Source organism: Caloenas nicobarica, chromosome 1 (genome assembly GCF_036013445.1).
Source record: "Caloenas nicobarica isolate bCalNic1 chromosome 1, bCalNic1.hap1, whole genome shotgun sequence".
NCBI lineage: Eukaryota > Metazoa > Chordata > Aves > Columbiformes > Columbidae > Caloenas > Caloenas nicobarica.
Window position 1 is genome coordinate 14222611 of NC_088245.1, and position 23514 is coordinate 14246124.

The 23514-nt window shown below is 39.5% G+C and overlaps 1 protein-coding gene across 1 annotated transcript in view; it reads right to left on the minus strand.

Annotated features, from left to right (window-relative positions):
• RELN (reelin) overlaps window positions 1-23514 on the minus strand; it is a 289052-nt gene that overhangs the window by 165878 nt on the left and 99660 nt on the right. Inside the window, exon 4 of the mRNA XM_065628247.1 lies at window positions 6997-7067. Coding sequence (XP_065484319.1) covers window positions 6997-7067 — 71 coding nt within the window. The remainder of the gene's footprint in view (window positions 1-6996; window positions 7068-23514) is intronic.

Genomic DNA, 23514 nt, shown 5'->3' on the forward strand with positions numbered 1-23514 from the left:
ATAAAGACTTTATGTTGAGGTGTTATTTTTCCCAGATATTTACAGGATCTGAGAAGCCAAAGCATTTTTGCCTCAGGTATTCCATCATCTAAATTGTAATTCGAATTCCAGAGTTGAATATGACAAAAGATTGTGAAGGTACCATTTAATTAGTGATAAACCCAGACTTAAACCTTTTTATGAATAATTTCTGTGTTACATTTTGTACTTCATTACAAGAGACCACTGTGTTGATCTTCAAATATTGTAGTTGAGGTCTCCAAAATACTAAAGATGTAGAGCATCACACAAAAACAATTGCAGTAGTTCTAACATATTTTCACATCTGTCTTTTTTGTCAATTTCATAGAATCATAGAATGGTTTGAGTTGGAAGGGACCTTCAAAGGTCATCTAGTCCAACCCCACTGCAACGAGCAGGGACATCTTCAACTAGATCAGGTTGCTCAGAGCCCTGCCCAGCCTGGCCTGGGATGTCTCCAGGGATGGGGCATCTACCACCTCTCTGGGGAACCTGGGACAGTGCTTCACCACCCTCATTGTAAAAAATTTCTTCTTCATATCTAGCCTGAGTCTCGCCTCTTTTAGTTTAAAACCATTACCCGTTATCTTATTGCAGCAGGCCCTGTTAAAAAGTCCCTTTTAAGGATCGAAAGGCTGCAACAAGGTCTCCCTGGAGCCTTCTCTTCCCTAGGCTGAACAACCCCAACTCTCTCAGCCTCTAACGTAAATTAATTTATTATTTGATTTTTAACTAGCACCCTGAGTACATACAGAGCTTTATAAAAGATGAATTGTTCTAAGCAAAGAATGGAAATGGAGCTCAAAGGAGTTCACAATCTAAGAGGCATGAGCAAACGCAACATGAGAAAATGTAAGGAAATGTAGGATCCTTGTCTTCTATCACAGGCACTCACAGGCACATCACAAACACAAGGCAATCCCTTGGTAAGGAAAACCACAGAAGAAAGTGCACAATGCAAAGTGATTCAGAGAAAGAAAGGCCACAGTCAACTGGAAGCGTGAGAAACTTGAGGGAAGTAACAGGGAATTCAGAATTCATTGATGTCATTGTGGGACTCTGTATCAATAGGATGGGGGAGAATGAAGGCATCTTTTGGAGTAAAAGGTTAAAATTTTCTGTAGATGATGTAAGGCTACTGAAAAGTTAAACCAATAGAAAAATATACCCTGTTTTGTTTAAACTGAAAGGGAAGGAAATACAAGAGAACTAGGAAGGGAATGTCATCTTCAGATTGAGAAGCAGGAATACGAGGAGGGAAACAAGATTTTGTGATGGTCTTACTGTCGGTGGAAAAAAATAATAAATAATATCATTAGATGTGGTAATGATTAACTGCTAAGCAAAACTAGCCTTCATTAAGATAAAAAGAGGTAGCATAATGCAAATTAAACATGTGTTCCAGAAACTCCAGTTTGTCCTGCTGATGCCAGTATTCCATAGATCTGTGGGGTCAAACCTGTTTACAAGAATATGTAGGGAATACAGCATAAGACAATATTCTTAAAACTCACTGGAAAATTAATAGACTTTTTTTTTTTTTCCCTCAGAACCCTGAACTTTTTTATTTTTAAATATAAAAGGAAAATTAATTACAGAAACAAATGCTCAAATGTTCCCAGAGAAACACTGTGCTCAGAGGTCAACAACCAGCAGCCATTAGCTGGTCATCACAAATGAGATATGGAAAGAGGTATATTCTATTTTGCAGATTATGAAAAAGTCTAATTTCCTTGTCATTAGCAGCCGGATGAAGATGAAAAAGAAAATGAATGCTTTTATTTAGGCTCCTGCCAATACTTTCTCTCTACTGGTAAACAAAGTTGTTATTGAGTGATAGAGGCTGAACATCCCCTTAGAGAGAGTCAGTGTGTTGCCCGAGGGCTGCATTATTCTCGCTGACACATAAGCCAAGGAACAATATGTCAGCTCTGAACTCCAGTCTTCTGTTCTGTAAAATACTGCTCTGGTCAAGCCTGAGAGCCTGCAATCTGTTTTGCATTTGTTTTTCAGAGTGTTCTTAAATCCATATTTACAAGGTACAAAACATGCCTAAAAGGTCTTCCACAAACAGTCAGGCAAAAGCTATCAAATAAAAGAGAATCTGGGCCAGTTCTCAGGATTTATTTTCATATGGAAACATCTGTCAGACTGTAGAGTGGTTTCTTAAGAAAGGAATCCCAATCCTATCATTTGTGGCATTGAGTATGACATTGTATAAAATTCTGGGAACTACGTTGAAAGGGATGATTTTGCACTAGGAGAGAACAACTTCCTTCATCTTTTCCATCTCTTAGGTTTTACTCTTCAGAGATTCTTCTCTAGTCAGTCAAAACTAAATTACATGCTCATGAATCTCCCAGTGTGGTCCTTATTCCAAAGAACTGGAGTACTGGTCCAAAGTTACATAGTGTACCAGGAACATGGTCTCTTAAACCCTTTAAATTTACCTGGTGCAGCAGAGGCAGGCAGGGTTGTGTGATGCAAGTGCTGGCTGCATCCATCCCTGCACCATCAGCTGCTCCTCCCAGCAGCATCGCTGTTTTCACACAGACCTAAATTCTTTTGAGTTGTACCGTACCATGCAGCCGGGTCTGATGTTTGGTCAACTCCATTTTAATTATGCTGCTGTTTATTAATGTATGATTTTTGTTCTACTCAAGTCAGGAAAAAAACCAGGAATCAATCTGCACAAGTTTATTTTCCATTTATTTTGCCATTAGATCATCGAGTTAAAGATATTGTTAATTAAAGATATTATTAATGGCAAGAATATCATCAGTCATTAGCATACTTATTTGTCCTTAAAAGTATTTACAAGACATCTATCTTTACTATTCTGGCTTATGCAGGATTTGTGTTCTTACCTATTTGTGTTGAATTGAGTCTTTTGTCTGATATTCTTTACATTTCCTTTCTTCAATATCCAATAAAATTGTTGTAAACTTTAAAGCTCACATCGGTTCTCAAAGATCTCTTTAGCTTCCTAAAATATGCATTATATGCCGACCACACAGCTTTTCGAGTGATTATTTTAGTTTCCTTGCTGTCTTTCCCTATAGCATCATTCCTTATTCCATTTACACTATATATAGGGTTGCTTATTTGGCATTGCCATCCCTTAACGCTGCCCTTTATCACCCTCTAATTCTCTTCAAAATCAGACCTATATTTTCCTTTCACTGCACAAATCCCATTAACTCTGTTAGGATTTACTAATGCGCATCTGAGGGTGGACAGCCACAGTCAACATGATTTCTGAAATTCCTTGCTTCATCTATATCCTTTGTACTAGTTACAAAGTCTTATATCGTCTCCAGTGAACATACTTATTAAAAAGACATTCTGTAATAAATCCATGAAGTTGCCCTGTGGTTTTGTTTTCTTTACTTTATATGTTATATCATTTACTACAACACTTCAGCATAGTAATTTTTTGGCCAGAAACAGACCATAAAACCTCATTTATGTCAATCTACCCTGCTATTTTGTATATATCTTAATATTATATTTGCATCTAAATAAATTCACTAATTCTTTCTGAAAGAACCCTTTCTTTAAATTAATAGTGAGGTTTGCTTCAAATAAAGCATCTTTTTTTTGAGTAGAGATTTTAATCCTAATAGTGTAAGAGCTATGACAGTATACACTGGTTAGGGTGACAATGCAATGCTGAAGAAATAAGAATAAAAGGGATGAGGAGAGCCTGGTGCTGGAATGGATGGGAGGAAGAGCAACGGGCAAATGGGATAGTTGACTAGCTGGGTCAGGAAAACTGTGGCTAAGGTAGGAAACTAAGGAGAGAGAGGCCTTCATGAGGATAAAAATCTGGGAGAATCATAGAATCGTTTAGCTTTGAAAAGACCTTTCAGATCATCAAGTCCAAATGTTAACCTAGCACTACCAAGTCCACCACTAGCCCATGTTCCTAAACACCTCACCTATGCATCTTTTAAACACTCCCAGGGATGGTGACTCCACCACTTCCCTGGGCAGCCTGTTCCAATGCCCGACAACCCTTTCTGTGAAGAGATTTTTCCTAATATCCAATCTAAACCTCCCCTAGTGCAACTTGAGGCCATTTCCTCTTGTCCTATAACTTGTTACTTGGGAGAAGAGACCAACCCCCACCTCGCTACAACCTCCTTTCAGGCAGTTGTAGACAGCGATCAGGTCTCCCCTCAGCCTCGTTTTCTCCAGGCTGAACAGTCCCAGTTCCCTCAGGCGCTCCTCATCAGACTTGAGCTCCAGACCCTTCACCAATTTCCTTGCTCTTTGGACACACTCCGGCACCTCAATTCCTTTCCTGTAGTGAGGGACCCAAAACTGAACACAGTAAAGGACCGAGAAGGACCAAGAGAACTTCTGAGAAGGTTGCACATCAATATTAAAGGGAAATATGACGACTAATTTTATAGCCATGGCTGTTATACACTGTGTACTGCTCATAAAACACTGATCCTTGACTGCGTCAAACCTGATGTTTGCAGAGTTACCACAATGACATCAAATATTTTGGAGGAGACAAATCCACAAAGTCTGTGAAGTGACTGTATAAAGCAAAGAGAATTGATAGGAAACTCACAGGTAACATAAAATAATGAGGATGCAGGAGACCGCAACAAGGTGGGGAAGCTGGAGGCCCTTTCAGGGAAGCGGTGCAGGACGTGGCTATCACTGGTTGGGTGTGAGGAGAAGGCAAAGGGATTGTCATGGCTGAGCAGTCAGTGAAGGCCCATCTCAGCATCTTTTACTCTCTACACACAACTGATACACAAATACCATTTTCTGCCAGTCACGCAGAGTGCCTGTGAACTTGGGGACAATAGACAGTACTGTAATGACTTACTGTTCTAAGCAACGAAGTATTGTTAAAAGTTAGCTTATGCTCCAAAACTGGAGAAATGTAAAGCAGAGAAGGGTGAAAGAATTGCAATTTCTGCTGTCAGCTTTCGGACTAAAAATTCCTGGTACAGCATGTCTGAAGAAAGGATTAACAAAGCCTGTATGGATGGATTTCTACTCCCTAGTCTCTGCTTATCAAGGTATTTTCTTCTAGCAGGGAGAAGTCTCACTGCTTTGCCTGTGTTCTCCTTTACCATGCTACCAGTTCCGACACTGATAGTCATATATTTCCTCCCAGCTTGTCTGCATGTAGCTTTCTTCACGCTGGTCACTGCCAGTTCTCCGGCTCTCTGTCACTTGGCCATCAATATGTCTTCTACTTCTTTCTCCTTTCCTTACTTGTTCTGGCCACCACAGACCGCCTTTGGCCACAGTGCTCTCACTGCACAGCCCTGCTTCAGAGAATTTAATCTGATTTGAAGTTTTTCACCATTTTATGCTGATGACTCCACATATTGATTTTTCCACTCTTGACTTGTGCCCATCCCAAGAGTTGCCTGTGTGAGATACCTTCACCATCCTCCTTAGCACACCCCAAATGGTGATCCTGCCAGCACTTCTGTTCCCAAACCCCCTGTACTAGCCACTGAAACGCTACTCTTCCACATCCACATTATGGGAAACAACTTATCTCCTGTTCTGAATACCAAATGCATTTTGGTAATTTTTCCAGATGTTTTCCCTGCCACATAGTAAAAATACTGATACATGCCTAGCTGAATCACCCTCCACTCAGATCATTATAACACTCCCTTCTGATTGCCAGTACCTGTGTTAGATTTTTCTAATTCATTCAAAATATAACTAATTCTATCTTCCCAACTTGTTAGCTGACAGCTTCAGTCACCTCTCTGAATCCCCCTTCCTACTTTGCATTGAAATATTAAAATTCTGAAAACTCAGATACTGAAATTGAAAATAGAAATACTTTCCCCTCATTATCGTGGAGCTAGTATTCATACCTTATATGAATAACGCAATATATGCTCCTGACATAATGTTCAACAGCTTCTTATTGCAAAAAGAATTGCACAGATATTCCCAAGATCATAGGAAACAAACAAACACACACACACTAGAGGTCTAATGCCCAAAAAAGATCTATTCTGGAGGATTTTCTCTTGTTTGTTAATATGACAACACATTTCTAATTTTGAAATAATTATTTCAGACTGGTTGGCCTATGTTATGTTGTCTCTTTTCACATGGAAATATCACTGGAATTTTGTGGAGAAAACTGGATCAGCACAGAAATTCCTTTCTCTCCTGTACCAAAAATGATAGATACTTTCTCTACTTCCCACTGTTTTAATAAAGCAGGTTGAAAGCAGTGTACTGTTTCTAGACAACAGCTCACAACAGCACATTTATTTTTAGGTTATTCATCAAAAGGATATATATGATAAGCTATGCAAACAATTAGATTTGTAAAGTTTGCTTAAGTCAAACATTTTGTTTAGCTATAAAAATGATCAAATGCTGTAAGTGACAGGCAAAAATTTGATGGCCTACTTTCACAAATGGGAAAGCAGGTTCTTCACAAAGATACATGTGAGCTGGATGGCAAATGAAGCTTTTGCTGCAGGCATGTTGCCTTTTTTGCTTATTTTTAATACAGTGAGAGTTAAAACTCAGCTTGTGGCATTGACAAAAAACAAATGTTGGTTCTTACGGGCTGATTTCAAGTGAGTGTATGATGAAATAAGATTTGCTATAACGTTTGTATATTCCCCCATGTTCAGCAGAGAGGACAGAGAGTTTCACAGAATCACAGAATCACAGAATGTTAGGGATTGGAAGGGACTTCGAAAGATCATCTAGTCCAATCCCCCTGCCAGAGCAGGAACACCTAGGTGAGGTTACACAGGAAGGCGTCCAGGCGGGTTTTGAATGTCTCCCAGAGAGCTAGTGGGAAGTATGAAACCAAATAAAATATCAGTTCTAAGAATATAAAGAAGATCTTGACACTATGTTTTTTAAGAAATAGCTTTAATGATGAGCTACACTGACATGCAAGTAAAATAGAAAACCACATATACCAGATACTTTTTAAAGGGTGGCGGCTCTTACCTCCCTGTTCACACAGCTGTTGTGCTAAGGCATCCTTGAATATAACTTGGCCCCTATGAGTAGCTGTAGCCCTGTGAACATAAAAAAGACAACAATAAATAATGTAGCGAACTTATTTATATATGCATATGTATATCTACGTGCACGACTAATCAAATCAGAAGTCTAATTCTGCTTTCTTACTGTGCTCTTCTTTCTGTACTTTTTTAAATTTGTAGAATAATTTGTAGGGATTGTTTCTGAGCATAGCAAAAGAAAGTTCCTAAACCAAAGAGATCAGTAAGGGTAAGCACATCGCAAAGCTAAGCACATCACAAAGCTAAGCACATCACTTTGCCTGAAAAAATCTACCCGTCTCACGGCAGAACAGAAGAAATGGTCCCAAAGCTGCTGCCCTGTGAAATTAATGTTCACACAATCCAATAGGCAATAGCAACGGCAGTACTGTTTTATGCTACTGATAGAAATATAAAGGCTGAGCTGGTGTCCAGAAATCCTCTCTGGAAACAAAGGGAGAGATGAGTAAGCTGACTGCCCTAGGTCTTTGCCAAACAAAACAGGAGATCCTTTATTTGTTGTTGTTGGGAAATCACTTTTTTTTTTTTTTTTCTCAAATTAACAAGCCCCGTACCTCACACGCCCTGTCCTCCAGCCATTTACTTTCTGAACAACGTGCTCTTTCCTTGGTCTCCTCTGGTATCTCTCAGTCTGTCTCCATCTTTGAGGAACTGATATGCCTACAGCTTCACATAGAGTTTCTTACTTGAAGTCTCACCAGTTTTGTCTAAAGAATAATTATTTTCCATTAATGACCTACAACTAACAGACCAGCTAATGTACCATGGAGAAAGAGATGTCATTTTGTTTTCACATACACAGCTAGATACACAATGCAATCTGATATGTTTTTCTCCTACAGAGCTGTCATGCTAGCAGTGCTAGTTATTCTTTGTTTCCAATTGCTCATTTAATCCCTCTTTTCAAAGTGTAGTACTTCACAACTTCAGTTTCATCTTGGAGATTTCAAAACCTTTTACTATTTGTCAGTGTTGCCTTTGAAGTCTGATTTCTTGCAGTCAAAGTTCTTCTAACATCTGTCTAGACTCATACGCACTCTTCACACATGCTCTTCATCCTTTCTCCAAGTCAGTAATGGAAACAATTAACATTAATGGGCTCATGATAGATCCACATGAACTCCTTGAAATAGCCTTTCTGTTCTGCTTGTGGGATGAGAGCTCTATCACTTTTTCTTGCTGCTTGGACCTTCCAAGGCACATGTAAAGCTGGAGCTGAGCTTTAAATGTAGCAACAGTATTATAGCCACAGTCCTGGGATGGCATTATCAATGTGAGGTTTTGGTTGTAGTCCCTACCATGTGCACCAGGGAAACTATTTTAGGATTTCAAACGCTTGTGTAAAATACAGCAAAACATCATGCCATAGCTCTTCATCAGCATTTCTTCACCTGCTATCATGACCAGTGACCATACTGAGTAAAAACTAAAATAAAACCAAATACATCACCCCAGCACATAAAGAAAGGCAAGAAAGCTGAAACTTTAAATCTTATTTAAAAGCATGGACTAAAACATGATAAATATGCAAGAAACCATGATCACTGCATACATTTCTACAAATTCCCTCACAGGCACATGAGGGCAAACAAGTCAAAATGGGACCAAACAATCTAAAAAATCAAATGTGCCCAGGCTTCTCTAAAATCATCAGATACAGTGACTTCCTCTAGCAGATGAAATTGGCAGAGCATCCCACAGCCAGCTTGGGCTCCAACCCAGCACAAACACATATGTTTTGCAAATATGTTTCATAGTGGGAATTTCATGTTTTGAGCAAAAAAACCTGACCCATTGTGCTCCTGGGCACATAGAAGAAAATGCCACACCTAAGGCACAGAAGGTATTTTGTACAACATTTCTCTCCCCTCCCCAGGCTGACAGGCTGTCTTTGCAGACAGTAAGGAAGAAAACTTACATTAGCAGTGGACTGAGACTTCAGAGCTGCTGTTTATGCAACAGCCCAGGATACAATTCAGGATCTACGCAACAACGACGGCAACCACAAAATTCCTTTATGAGGCAGATAGGAGCAAACTCTCAAAACACCGACCACATGCAGAGGGGAGCTCGAGTATGTGTCTGAATGCAAACAAACGCCAATAATACCAAACCGTGTACTGTTTACTGGATCTCTGCATGCGTGTGAGAAAAAGGGGATTTGGGGAGAGAGCCAGCAGCCAGTTGAATTATCTGCATCTTTCCGTGTCTATCATCCCTCGCTTGATAATGCCGACTAGGAGCCAATTATTGCTGCTCCACAGCAGGAGCGATCTGCACCCTGGGGACAGCAGGGCCATGCAGGAAGGGCACCACTTCCTACAGCATATGCTTACATTAGCATTACTTTTGCAACAGGCATATGCATGAGTTCTGCACCGGCCGGCGTAGCTTCAGAGAATTACTAAGGGTATTGCTTCTGTCAGTTTTCCAGTATTATCTGCTTGTTTTTCTCTGTAGTTATGCTTTATTCATGGAGCAAATGACAATAATGCAGTGAAATTATGTATGAACTAAGCTACTTTTAGAAAGAAGTGCAAAATGTACCTTTTCTGTATTGAACTTTCTTTGTTGGTGGTATTCCTACCTGACAGGTGAGATTAATTGAACAGGATCATGAATGTGGATTTCTCTCTTTTAAAAATATGTAACATCCAAAAACATATTCAGCCCTATATTGATATTCAAGTCTAAAAACTACATAGTATTTATAGTAATTACAGGAAAAATAATACTGGCAATGCCTGAACAAGACTCTACTAGAGAAAGAAAAATATTCAATAATTAATTATGGGCGTTTGCTTTCTTGATGTATATAGATATAAAACAGACATTTTCACCATGAGGATGGTGATGCACTGGAACAGGCTGCCCAGAGAAGCTGTGGCTGCCCCATCCCTGGCAGTGTTCAAGGCCAGGCTGGACGGGGCTGTGAGCAACCTGGTCTAGTGGAAGGTGTCCCTGCCCATGGCAGCGGGGTTAGACTAGATGACGCTTAATGTCCCTTCCAACCCAAACCATTCTATGATTCTATGATATCCATTAACTGATATCTATGCTGTTTTTCAAAAGTTCTGAACCGTCTTTAATGCTGTTAAATATTGCTTAGATGAAGGGTTTTTACTAACTATTAATTGGTGTTACTCCATACCTGTCTACAGTCCCACTCTGTCACTGTATGCCATTTATTTCCAGCTAAAGGGCAAGTGACTAATCAAATCTAGCCTGTCAGTCAACCAAAAGGCAAGACATATGCTCTGTGTGTCCCCAGAGGTAATTTCTCACTAGGAATGAATCTTTCCAAAGGGGTGAGAAATAAAAGAAAAATGGGAGGGAAAAAGAACATCCTGACATAGTGAGTGAGAGCTTAGAAAGAAAAACGACTTAGAGGTAATAAGGTTCCTCTTTATATTAACTTCACACTTCCGTTAGACTAGATGTATTTGTCTGCTTGCGGCTATGCAAGAGACAGAGGAAAATGTGTTTTTAAAGGTACCAAAAGGAGATAAACTGCTGACAGAAGAAGAGATTTGAACACAAGAAGACTATATCAGGTGCCAAGGCTCACTGGCAATTCAAGACATTACTAACCCCACACTTCCATTACAGCAATTCTGTAAAGAGTTTTGCGTCCTAAACCGCAACTATTCAAGTTGAAATCAGGTGCCAATAAAGACTTTTAGATTGTCACTGAAAAGCAAAAAAGAAATATGACTTGCTGATTCTCTACTTGAACTATAGGTAATTCATGTCACCTGTGAAATAAGACTTAAAGTGCCACCCTGCTCAAGTGCTAGCAACCTTCAAAACACTTCATTCGAGTGCAGTATTGCCAGCTCCTCTGAACATAGCCTGAGTAATATCAATTTGTTCCCTGTGTGGTGACAGAAATCATGCCAGGTGATTCGTGAGAAAGAAATCCAGAGGTGCTTGCATACATTCCTGAACCTGTAGACAGAGAGATGTCCCTCCAGCCTCCTGCTGATGTAACACAGCACACTGAGCTGTGCTCCCAGGAGCAGAATACTTGTCCCAGGCCTTCTTCTGAAGTCATCACCATTTGGTCCTGCCCTGAGGTTCACACACATGGTGCTCTCTGCCCTTGCAGGGATGCTCAGCATCTGCACCTTTCCCTGGCGAGGGAAGGCACTGGGACAAATTCGTCTGGGTGGGGGCTGGGAAAACACTCAGGTTTCCTACAGTAAAATGCTCCACTTGTGATGCCCAAAAAGGTTTTCACCAGGACCAAGGAAAACAAGATTATTTTTTTTACCTGCACCAGCAGAGTTCAACTCTGTGTCTGCTGCTAGCAGCTGCATTGCTCTGTGCAATGAGTCATGACTGCTGGAGGAAATTTAGGGTGACATCCACTACACCAGCTCCAGGGAAATCAGTAACTGACCATACGAAGCTGAGGCTGGTCTTCCCAAACCCCACAGTACTGTCCCCTCAAATAAGGTCTGACCCACTGACTGAGAGGAGACCTTATCGCTGTCTACAACTACCTTAAAACAGGTTGTAGCATGGAGGGTGTTGGTCTCTTCTCCCAAGTAGCAAGTGATAGGATGAGAGGAAATGGCCCTGAGTTGCGCTAGGGGAGGTTTAGGTTGGATATCAGGAAAAAATTCTTCAATGAAAGGGTTGTCAGGCATTGGAACAGGCTGCCCAGGGAAGTAGTGGAGTCATCATCCCTGGAGGTGTTTAGAAAGCGTTCAGACGATGTTCTTAGGGATGTGGTTTAGTGCTAGAGTTAGGTTAGGTTATGGTTGGACTCGATGATCCTGAGGGTGTCTTCCAACCAAAATGATTCTATGATTCTGTTCTATGACAGTACAGACCATGCTCTCTCCCTGTCGCTGTGGGGGGTGGCTGATGCTGGGCAACTGATGAGCTGGGGCTGGAATGGAAAACAGAGCAATGCATACCCATTAATTGCTGTTGTGATTTTATGCTGAAGTATCTCATATTTCACACTGGATTCACATGCATTGCTAGCACACTTTTGTTAGTGGGTTGCATTTTAAAGAGAGTGTTTCAGCTGAGGGGCACAGGCAGGAGGGTAGGTGGGACTGAGCCGTGCATGCACACTGACTGCACGGACACTACACTGACGGCACGTGCGCTGACTGCATGGGCACTGACTGCACGGGCACTACACTGACTGCACGGACACTGCCCTGTGCTGCCTGGCTCTGCTGGCTCCCTGTGCAGAAAGGCCGCACGGCAGCAGTGCCCTGAGGCCAGGGTAGATATTTGCCCTCTTTACGCAAGTAAACTGTTTGATTTTTAATGCATTTTTAAATTTGCATGACCATCTCTGCTTGAAGGGTTGTCCTATTGTAGCTGTTGTCTTTTTTTAAAAACATATGCTTCTCCAATACCACCTAATTAAGAGATATTCAAATAAAATAACTTCGAAAGCAAGATAGGGAATAGGCCTTCCGGAAATTAAATACACAGGGTAGTTTTGTCCAGCCTTTCTTGGCAGGAGAGTGAAACATTTTCTTGCAGTGCCCTGCAAAGGTGATTTGATGAGCATTTACTGTGCATGGCAGAAGGTGAACCTGAGCTACAGTTTAGCCCGTGTCTCCTACCATGGCTAAAACATCCAGTGACAATTTCGTCCAACTGCAGCCAAAACTAACATATTAAACCTGACTGGGAGATTGTGCTGGTGTTGGGGCCAGCAGGAAAAATGCACAGAGCACTCATGGCTGCTGATCCAAAAGGTGCTTGGGCAGGAGGCTTTCAGCTACTGGTTAAATGACTGTAAGTTGTTTTTTCAGTTTCCACTTGACATGCAAGCACAGTCTAATTAAAGTAGCAGGTATTAGTGTGTTTCAAAACGCCTATTTTTGACACTGCCTTTTCCTGCCTGTCTCCCAATGGTTTCTTCCCTGAGATACTACAAAAAAAAGTCATCTGTCTTGACCATATTCAACAGAAACTGTCAAGGAAATTTGGAAAGATGTAATCACTTATGTAGACATTTGTTCAGGAGACTGGAATTAGCACACTTACTCTGAAGGCCTTGATCAGCAGTGAAAAGTTTTCATTTTCATTTAAGATTCCTTTGCATTCATATGGAGTAAATGCAAGAAGAACAAGAAACACATCACTTTCTCTCATCTCTGAATTCATCTCTGGGGCCTGCCCATGTGGGGAAAGGGACTTGAAAGGGTACTTTTCTAAGGGCACTGTGAACACTTTGATTAAATTTTGAAAATAATAGTAAAGTCTAAGAGACAGAAAATGCAGAACAAATGTCAAAACCTTTCTCAGCAAGATTCAATAAACACCAAGGAAATAAATCAAAGTGTCCTTTTGCAAATGTTTTTGGTATTAGAACAATATTTAAAGCCGCATGTGTGCATTTCTGCATATGGAAGCAAGAGCATGTGTACCCATATTGACTAGCTTTACCTGAGACCACGTTGCCACTGATGAAGTCCACACCAAAACATTTATATTTCTGGCAGAAACTCAGAAACTGTCACTGGGTTGGGATAAAACACACTACGTGCAGTGATGGGCTGCTTCTCCCTCCCACACACTATCTCAGCACCCTGGAAAGCTCATTGTAATCCTTTCAGTGTTGCATTCAATGTTTCAACCTGTGCCCAAGTGCCCTTGCAGAACTTTCATCTCATTCAGTGCATCCCAAGCAAAACATGCACTTTTAAAACCTACAACTTCAACCACACTTCAGCTGAGGCACTTTTAAAGTGTGCAGTTGTCTGTGCATCATTCTGGGTGTTGGCATGATGTATACGTTTTTGACTGTAGACATGGTCCAGCACACACTTACAAGACAAGTAGAGAATGGGGCTCTGAGCTCTTTTTCTAAACATATTCTGCACCTTTTTTTCTAATGTGGCTATACTACCCCAAAACCACATGCAAAAACCACCTCTTGTTTCAGTCAAAAGTATTAGTTGAATTATTGACAAAAGTGAGTTGTTCATTTTTTTTGCCAGCTTTTTACTTCCTCATAAGAAAAAATAGTGCTATAATTTTTCATGTTTAGTCTCTTTTAGTGTTGTCAGAAGAGCTGTCTTGTGAGTAGGCTGAGAAAGCCACCCTCCACCTTGACAGACAAGTTTTGAGTCAACTTCAAAACAATTTCCATTTCATTCATTAGGGTGAGGTGGGTTTCTTGCTCTTTGGCATTAAAAAAAATACGCTTGAGAATATGATGATTTTCCATAAACCAGAGTAAATATAAAGAGAGGAATATGGCAGTTAAATGGTAACATCAGCCCAAGATGAAGCAGATTTAAGTTTTTATGGTTTAACATAGAAACCTATGCTAGGCTGCTTACCCTTAGGAAATGCTGCTCTGATTAGGGATTGATTTAAGCATCTGTATAAGTGCTTTCTTTAGCCAAGATTTGAATAAAACAAATGTCATCAAATAGAAAAACGAATGAGATGAACGTATGATTATAGCTTGTATTACAGAGAATGGATCTAAGGTTACTGGAAGCAGAAGGGTACACAGGCAGCTCCAGACTCTACATTTTACAATTTATAAGAACTTTCTTTTGCAGTCCTAAAAACCACCAAACTTTTATTTGGTTGAAAGGTGTGAGTAGAAAAGAAGGATACAAGAGAACAGTAAATAGCCATTATGAAAGAGGAAAAAAGTAAGAACTACCATTTTAAACTGTATATAAACATTTTCATCTTCCTTTCCCTTCTATCAGAGAACAAAACCACGTTTTTTAAATTCTATCTAGTTTTATGTGACTGGAATGATTAGAGCTTCTTGCTGACTGAAAGCAGATGAGGACAATACTTTCTTCTCAGCTAAAGGAAATCCAACATTTTCATTAGTATTTTGCATTGTGTGATCATAAAAGAAAGCAAGTTCTATTTTTTCTACATTTTAAATAAAGGGTTATTGCAGTGGCATCTGCCAAGCAGTCAGAGAAATAACAGAACAAGAATCCATTGTCTCTCTGCTGACACAGTGCCAACAACTGTGCCTCCATTTTCCACCTTTTCTAGTGTTTGGGAGAGAGTGTTGCCCTTGTCTGCTGTTTTATGAGCTATTGCACTCTATTATCACTGATTGTATGGATTTTAGGTTTTGAATGCACTGAGTATTCATAACTATTTGAAATCTACATTTAACCCTAAGCTAATGAATATATTACAACTTTTTGGTATAAAACCTACTGTTTTTTCTAAATTTTGCTTGTGTAGTCTTCTAAAGCCTATATTCAATCAAGACATCATTCAATCACCTAAATTATTCTTCAAAACTGAAAAAAAATCTTTGTCTTTTCCTGTATTACAAGAAAAAATGTTACAGTTACTGTGGATTTTAAAGTAGTTGACACCTCTAAAGTAACACAGAGGCATTAAGTAAATGGCCTTGCAACACATAGTTATTTCCTATATGCTTCTACAACGAGTATGATCCTTTCTTAACAACACGTACTGATCAAGCTTGGCAGTGCCGATCTGCTGGGGTCAGTTCAGCAGAGGCCACCAAGATGGCCAGGGCTGGAGCACCTGCCCTGCAACGAGAGGCTGAGGACCAGGGCCCATTCAGCCTGGAGAACAGATGACCATGAATCATGCAATGTCCTGAGCTGGGGGGACCTGACAGCAGTCACCCAAGGGAGGCAGGGCAGTTTCTCTCCATTGTTGCTGATTTTTAAAAGCCCCTGAGAAACCTGGTCAGACCCTGCTTTGAGCAGGATGTTGGAGTAGAGACCTCCTGAGGTCCCTTCCAGTCTGCATTTTCCTGGAGTCCCATGATTCTAAGGTTTTGCATGGCAGGAAAATGCAAAGAAACGAAAGCAAGGTTTGCGTCTAATCAGATTAATCAACGCTTATTTTAAGAATTGCTTTTCATAGCGCAGAAGAATTAATCAGTTCCTTATGTCCAACACTTTCCCTACATACCTTGATCTGGATTCTCTCTATCCGTGAGTTTATGGCTGTGTATTTTAGAATATCTACTGGAAGTGCAAAGGGGTTTGCATGATTCCAGAAAAAATGTGAGTTTGCAGGTAGTTGATGCTCTGGGGTTTTCTGATGTGATACATTTTTACATAAAATTCAGCTATTTTATTAGCACAATGAAAACTTCAAAACACTTAAAATCTAAACCAGTAAAATCTGATACAGCATATGAGATCCTATGCTGAAAACAATGTTGGTCTTAAAAGATCCTAACTAATGGAAAATGATGGTTTTAGGACCACTTTTCAGTTCACTGCTCCCATGCCATCTGTATCACTATCCATTTCACAGTTAAGATTTGAGCAGTCTGCTCTAACCTGCTTTAGCTGCCTGCTGTTCCCAAAGGATGTTGTCAACAGCTGTGGATGAGCTGGACCAAGTGAGAATCTGGAACCTTATCGCCTGTTTTTGTTTTACAACCCACATAGAGAAATCCTCAAATAGCCAAATTAACCCCATTTCTTAACAAACACTCATTTCAATATTAATTACAGAGATGCAACTGGTGCATCCACAATGTGCAAAGCAGCTTACAAGGGAAGGATAAAACCTGACTCTTTAGTCTAAAGCTAGAAAATGTTCCATCAAAAATCAAAATGTCAACAGGCTGCACCCCAGAGCACACGGGACAGGTTTCCCTTCCTAAGGCTTCACTGAACACTGAAATTAATATTACATTCCTTATCTCATGTTTCTTTGCACTCTTCCCACTGTCACAAATGTTTTCAGAGGACTGAAAAACCTTTCACAGACTGATAAAAATCAAACTATGGGACAACTTGCTACAGTTGTTGTTGAATAACTGTTATTCTCTCCCTATTCTCACTTGTCTCCTGCTTGCTGGGAATATGGTGAACCTCTTCAAAAAAAATGCAGGGTCAGTAATCATACAAGCGGCAGTTATTTCCCCTTCATGGTTTTTAATTTTCAGCCAGATTTATGTGTTGGAAGAAAGCATATATCCCTGAAGACCATAGCAGCTCACAAATAGAAACAGACAGGTGAAATACTGCCTTAGGAGAATAATTAATTTCATCAGCCTCTGAAAAAAAATGACAATTTTTTTAAGTATCGCAGAACTCCAGCCAAAAAAAGAGCAGGTGGAATGAGATCAGATACACAGCATAAACTGGAGAGACTATGGTGAGGGGGTCTGGCATCAATAGCAAGAGCTGGGTGTTCTGGGGAAGGGTGGGAGGTTGTAGGGGGAGCCTGGAGGTATTGCAGGTGAGGCCGAGATATGGTGTGAGGGCACCTGGGAGTACTATGGTGTGGGTGCGATGGGGATTTACTACCCAAAGATGTAGGCAACTAGACTTCACGGATCCTGCCGCTCGTGGCATAGCCAGGTGTTTCTTCAACTAAGATGTTTGTTTCAAAGAGTCCCATTTGAGTAATGTCTTAAGGTTCAGATTAAGAGACACTCAGAGACCTGAATTAGCTAAGAGACATTCAGAGACCCAAATTATCTAAATCGTACCCAACCTGTCACCCACCTTAGCCAGAGAGATGAAATAATAACAGATTTAAAAGAGAACAATCTGTTCTCTGCATCCTTACACAATAGGTCCTGTCCTCCAGCCCTGCTTTCCGAACCAGCAGCTTTCAGTGGCTGTTAGGGCTGCGCAAAGCCCTTTTGCTCTCCTCTCAGGGTGTCAGCAATGCCTTGGCGCTGGTCCCCACTTCTGCTGTGGCTGGGAGCTCTGATCCCACAAACTGGCACTTTTCCCCTGGTGCCAGCTCCAAAATGGGTGAATTCAACTTCTTCTGGTCCATAGGCAGACTTTTTTCTTTCTCCACCCAGGAGACCATGGCCTGCCCACACAGACTCCACTTCACATCCCAGAGAGGATCATAGGATCATAAGAAAATCCAAGTTGGAAGGTACCTCAGGAATCTCCAGAACAACCTCCTGCTCAAAGCAGGGTCAGTTACACTGATACAGCCCTGTGATGCCTTTTCCCACATTGCCCAACAGCATGTCCAGGCTCACAGTTCTGGTATCTGTGAATGTTTTTGCATAATAAAATACTGATAGAGTTATTAAGATTATTTTAAACAAAAACTGATGTGTGAACTTCAGCTTGAATTGGTCGGTCACTTGACATGGGCATGAATACTCTCAATTTACAACTCATTTGGACAGGAACCTCCCATACAAAATACTCCTCCAACAATAATGAGTTTGAACCTGTGTTTTTTCTAGCAAACAATCCATTATTTATCTCATTCAGAAATAAATCACCCACTAAGCTACATTGCCATAATATCTCCTCTTGATACTGTGTTGACAGTAATTCTTGAAGGCTGTTATTATAAAGAACATCAAACTCTAAAAATCCTTCTCTTAAAGTATTAATGAAGAGATTTATAACCACAGCCTTGAAAGAAACAAAGAACTTAAGCAGTGACATAAGTACTTTCGGGATAGATGGCTGGTCTCAGTTATTCGTTACTGACTCATTTTTCCTCTGAACACAGGTTTGCTTTCAGAAATTTTTGGCAGAATGAGCACAACAACATTAGAATGAGTTTTTGTAGGAAAATATCTTGTTAATGTTCTGAGACTCTTTAGCACAGTCCCAACACTGGATTCCCTATATCCCAAATGAACGAAAATGGTAATATTGGGTAAAATGCAACCAGACTTTGGCTCTTCATTTTTTGCTAATGACAGTTTCTAATCTAAAGGAATAAATTGGGAATTCAGTTCAGTAATGTCACCAGGAAGGTGAACTTTTCCAATACACACAAATAATTATTTCTGTTACATGAAATATTGCCTGGGAGCTCAAATTCCCATGTCTGGAATCCCAAATATCATGCATTCCAGATGAAGGCATTCATTGGAGACTTGCACATCTGGTGCTGTACAAAACAGAGTGGTGCTGGAAATTAGGGAAATTTGTCTGTAATTTGTGTAGCTAAGAAGTTTATGGTTCATTAATAAAACACAATAAAAGGGGACCTCTTCTCAAATCTGATATTCTAATGAGCTTTTCAGGGTGTCACATTTTTAAAAGATTTTTCTTTTAACTGCATCAACTAAACAACAACAATTTGTTCTTGCAAAGCTCTCATCTTCAGCTAAGGAACTTTGCGTAGTAGGTCCACCACTGTACTCAGTACAAGCCCTGTACCATTAGGGAGGACACACTTCCCATAAGCTGCTCGGGATGAGTTCAGGGTAAATCAGACAGGTTTTCTAAAACCTTGGTCCTTCTCAGCACTCCCTTTGGCAAAAATATCCAAAGTATTTGCTCCAGGCAGAGCCCCGTGGCAGTGGGAAACAGTGACATCCTATCCGTGAAATAAATCTTCCTGTGCCGTCCAAGTAAAAATGACCAGATACCTGAGCATCAGCATACCATAACAGATACTAGATTTGAAGGGAGGTCATGTAAAGGTACCACAGGTATTTCCCATTTTACATGGAAATTTTCCATTTTGAATGGTCACCAAACATCCCATGATCTCTGGAAAGGAAATCACATGTCTGCACAGAGAATGGCTGAAATCTCGAAAAATTGCAATCAAACCCCAATATACCATAAGCTGGGATTGATGTGGCTGTGAGTCAAAAGACTTGAAACAAGACTGACCAGGCAGATGGAAGGAATAACAGTAAACTGTTAACTAGTAAAGGCTTACAGATGACAGAGATACAATCATCAATTAAGAAGAAAATAAGACATATCTGAGAACAGCATCCCAAAAAATCTTCTAAAAATAGCAGCACCAACTATGCAGTACCACTTATTTGGCACCCACTAAGGAAACAGGCAGACTTCATTCACTGGCAAAGATTAACTCTGCTATGTTATTCTAGCAGGAAGACTCTGAAAAACAATATATTCCAAACAATAAATAAAATGTTTTAAAATACAGCTGGCGATCTACACCTTTTAGCTTCCAGGTACATCCATTTCCAGGGATCTCTCACTCAAAGAGCTCATAATAAGTTTGGATTCCTTGGCTGCCTGTCTCCTTTTTATTTTGTTGACCTGAGGCCAATCCTTTGCACTTACACTGAAGATCTGGGTTTATATATCAGTAATATCTAGTAGACACACATTCACATGTACCTTTTAGTTTCAGAATTTAAAGTGATGTATTTATATATATTTCTCAATATATATTGTTTCTATATTCTGGTTGTATTATTCACTCTGTATAAAATGATATGAAAAATTATCAGAATTCTTAACCTAAGAGAAATAGAAAGCATCACAAACATTTTTAGATATATTTAGTCAACCAGAACATGAATCGTATCCAAGCTTCCATTCACAAATCTTTTAATCTATGCTTGCTGCAAAAATTTTCATGTTGGCTTGATGTAGGAAAATACGTTACTTTCTGCAGCTGCCAGTAGTCTTGTGGAAAATTGCTCTTCAATATTTTCCACACTGATATTTTATCTTTCAAAGAGTTTACCAATAATAACATTGTAAAGATTTTTGATCTGTTGGTTTTAGAAAGCATGATGATGCACAGCAAAATATGTTACATTTCAGCAAGTATTTGTTTCTCAAATGCTAAGGTATATTCTCTATATCATAAACATCAGTTCCATTTAATTGTATTTTAAAGAAACCGCACATATACTCCTTAATAGTCTATTTTAAACACTATTCATGGTTTGAAAAAATGTTTATATGAATTGGCACTTCTGAAGCTAGTATCAAAATAAATAATAAAATCAAATTTTAATTTCTGGGAATGCACTTTAACAAAAAGATCCTATTTAAAGCTTTGTACTCCTGAAGTCAGAAACCCACAGCTGCATTCCTGATGCCCAGTATGCTGAACCATGCTGCTTTGTGATTTTAAGATAAGTTTACTGGGTAGTGGTTTAACTGGATGTGTTTTCCTGTGCACTGTCTCACAGTGGGAGCGGACATACAGGCATTCCCCACCCGAAGTAAGGAGCGTTGTGTTCCAAGCCACAGAAAGCCCATCATTTGCAGCCACCTTGGTATCATCATTCTTTTGATCTCTCAAGTCAAGTAAGTCAACTCAAACTCCTGTCTGAGGAGGAAATTGATAAAACACATAATCAGCTGAAGCTCCTTTCCAAGCCTGAGCTGCCCCAAATTTTTCTCCCTGTCATCCTGTTGTATATGATAATCCTCACCACTGTTTCCTTCAGCACAGTCCCCTATATTCAAACACCCAAGATAATACATTTAAGACACTTAAGCTGCTGGCAGCTTTCATTGGAATGGACCTACAAATTCAAAAATAATTAGTGTAGGGAGAAGGAGGGATGGACAGACAGCATTATCACTCCACGAATATATCTTAGGCTGAATGAAATGGAATTTACTCAAGTATTTTTCTCTTCCTGTTTTTAATTGGCACAGGTACCTTTTAATGTTGATGACAGAAAATTATAATATTATAATATTACTTGGTGACTGTCTGAAAACTGGCCACTTGCCCAGGAAATGGATCTGTACTGTGTCACCATGCACAGCAGTTACCCATTTTAAAACATAACCTTCCTAATCAAAGGACACACAACATAATGAAGAATAATTACCCTAGTCACTGTTTTTTCAGAAGTACTAGAAGATTAAATGAGCTTGCAGTTAGTCACTGCACTGCTAACCTCTGATCTTAAAGGAGTTCTGTGCTCTTGAACACATTAATGTCATTAGGTATATGATAGCTCTTCACTGAGCACCCTTATGATCCTAAACTCAGGCTTTCTAAGAATATTTTTTTTACAAAAGCTAAAGGGGACAGAAATATTTACATAAAATTAATAAAAATTAAACAGATATTAGATAAATACTCTTACAGGCTAGTTGATGCTCTGGATTTCTATGCACGAATTGAAGAGGAGCTTAAAGTGGTAAGTAAAGAAAGAATAAAATAAAGAGAAGGTTTATTTACATTTGTGCAGGGAGAGAAGTGAAAATAAGAGTAAGATTTTTGAAGTACAATTTAAATAATCAACAATAGTATTTATTGCACAGAATAGTCAAGACTTATCTTTAAATTTATAGATTTCCTGAAGAATAATTTAAAGTATATTCATGTACATATATTCCTTTTTGTCTTGTGGTAAAAATAATGATACTATTTGTACCCAAATAAATAAAACCACAAATGTTATTCACTTGACAAGCTGCACTGTACTGCTATATATTATTCTTACACAGAACACAGGGGCATATAGAGAGAGTCTAAAATGCAATCAGAAGAAGTATTGTAAAGCATATTTTTGACATCTTCTAGGCCAGACTACACCTAAATGAGAGATTCGTGCCTCTTATGAATTAAACATAATACTTGATTTATGGTCCGTTACTCTTGTATCAAAACCCATAGTTCCAGAGCAATGTCGCTGTGAATTCATTTAATGATATTGATGATACATCTAACACAGAGAATACAAAGTAACAAGCAGTGCAGAGCATGGCTTTATAAATCACTCCTATAGAGCATTAGGCAATAAATAACAAGCCATTAATTCACTTTAAATTATTCAAAAATACTTAAACTGCTTGTGTAGCAAGTTACAAATACCTGCCATTTCTGGTAAAAAGGGAAACTTCTGACCAAGAAATTTTATCAAATCACATCACATATGTTGGTTTTCAGATTAACTGGATTGGGATTAGACATTGTTTCTTTAAAACTCAAAGCAAAGAATTGCAAAGAAAATACTGCAGCTGTGTTGTCCTCAACATTATATACAGTCCAAAAACCCAGCATGCCAAACTGCTCCCAGTACCTGCATTTCTCGATTATCCATCTGCTTCTACGAGTCACTGACTTCACCGTATAGGCATCTATCCAAACAACTGGCATTCCAGTAAGGGCATTTCTGAATTATCCATCTGCTCCTACGAGTTACTGGTTTGACCACATCAGCAACTGTCCCAACAACCAGTAGTGCTGCTGCAGCTCTTCAACTAAGTATGAAGACCCAGGTCCTGAGAACTCACTCACTTTGAGTTATCAGCCCCTTGTCTCATGATAAGATCTCACGTCGGTTGTGTACACCCATACTCACAGTACTCTTAGTGAAGCTCACTACTCGTGCAGTACCATCCTGTGCAGTGTGACTCGAAACAGCAGAATCTGGTCTAACAGATTGGGAAATATTTTCCTTAAGAAAATTAAAATTAGAGGCCAATGAATGATTAGTTTACAAACCGTCTGACATTAAAGATACTGAAGAGTTGTTAAGGTTGAGAGTCTTTGGCAGGGAAACCAGATAATTTGTTTCTTATGGTCTACTTTCTAGTATTTTGAGGAATTTACTTCCAAGTGTTGGCTTTTCTGCAATTACTCAGCACGAGTTATGCATCTTTTTGTCTGTGTCTGAGAAATAGTAAAACTACCTCCAATTATACTTATTGGTCATAAGTTTCTGAATCTTTTAGAGATCCAATTTCAGATGCTGTACAATTTGTCAAGTACCAATTGTAAAATTGGATTGTAACCCTGT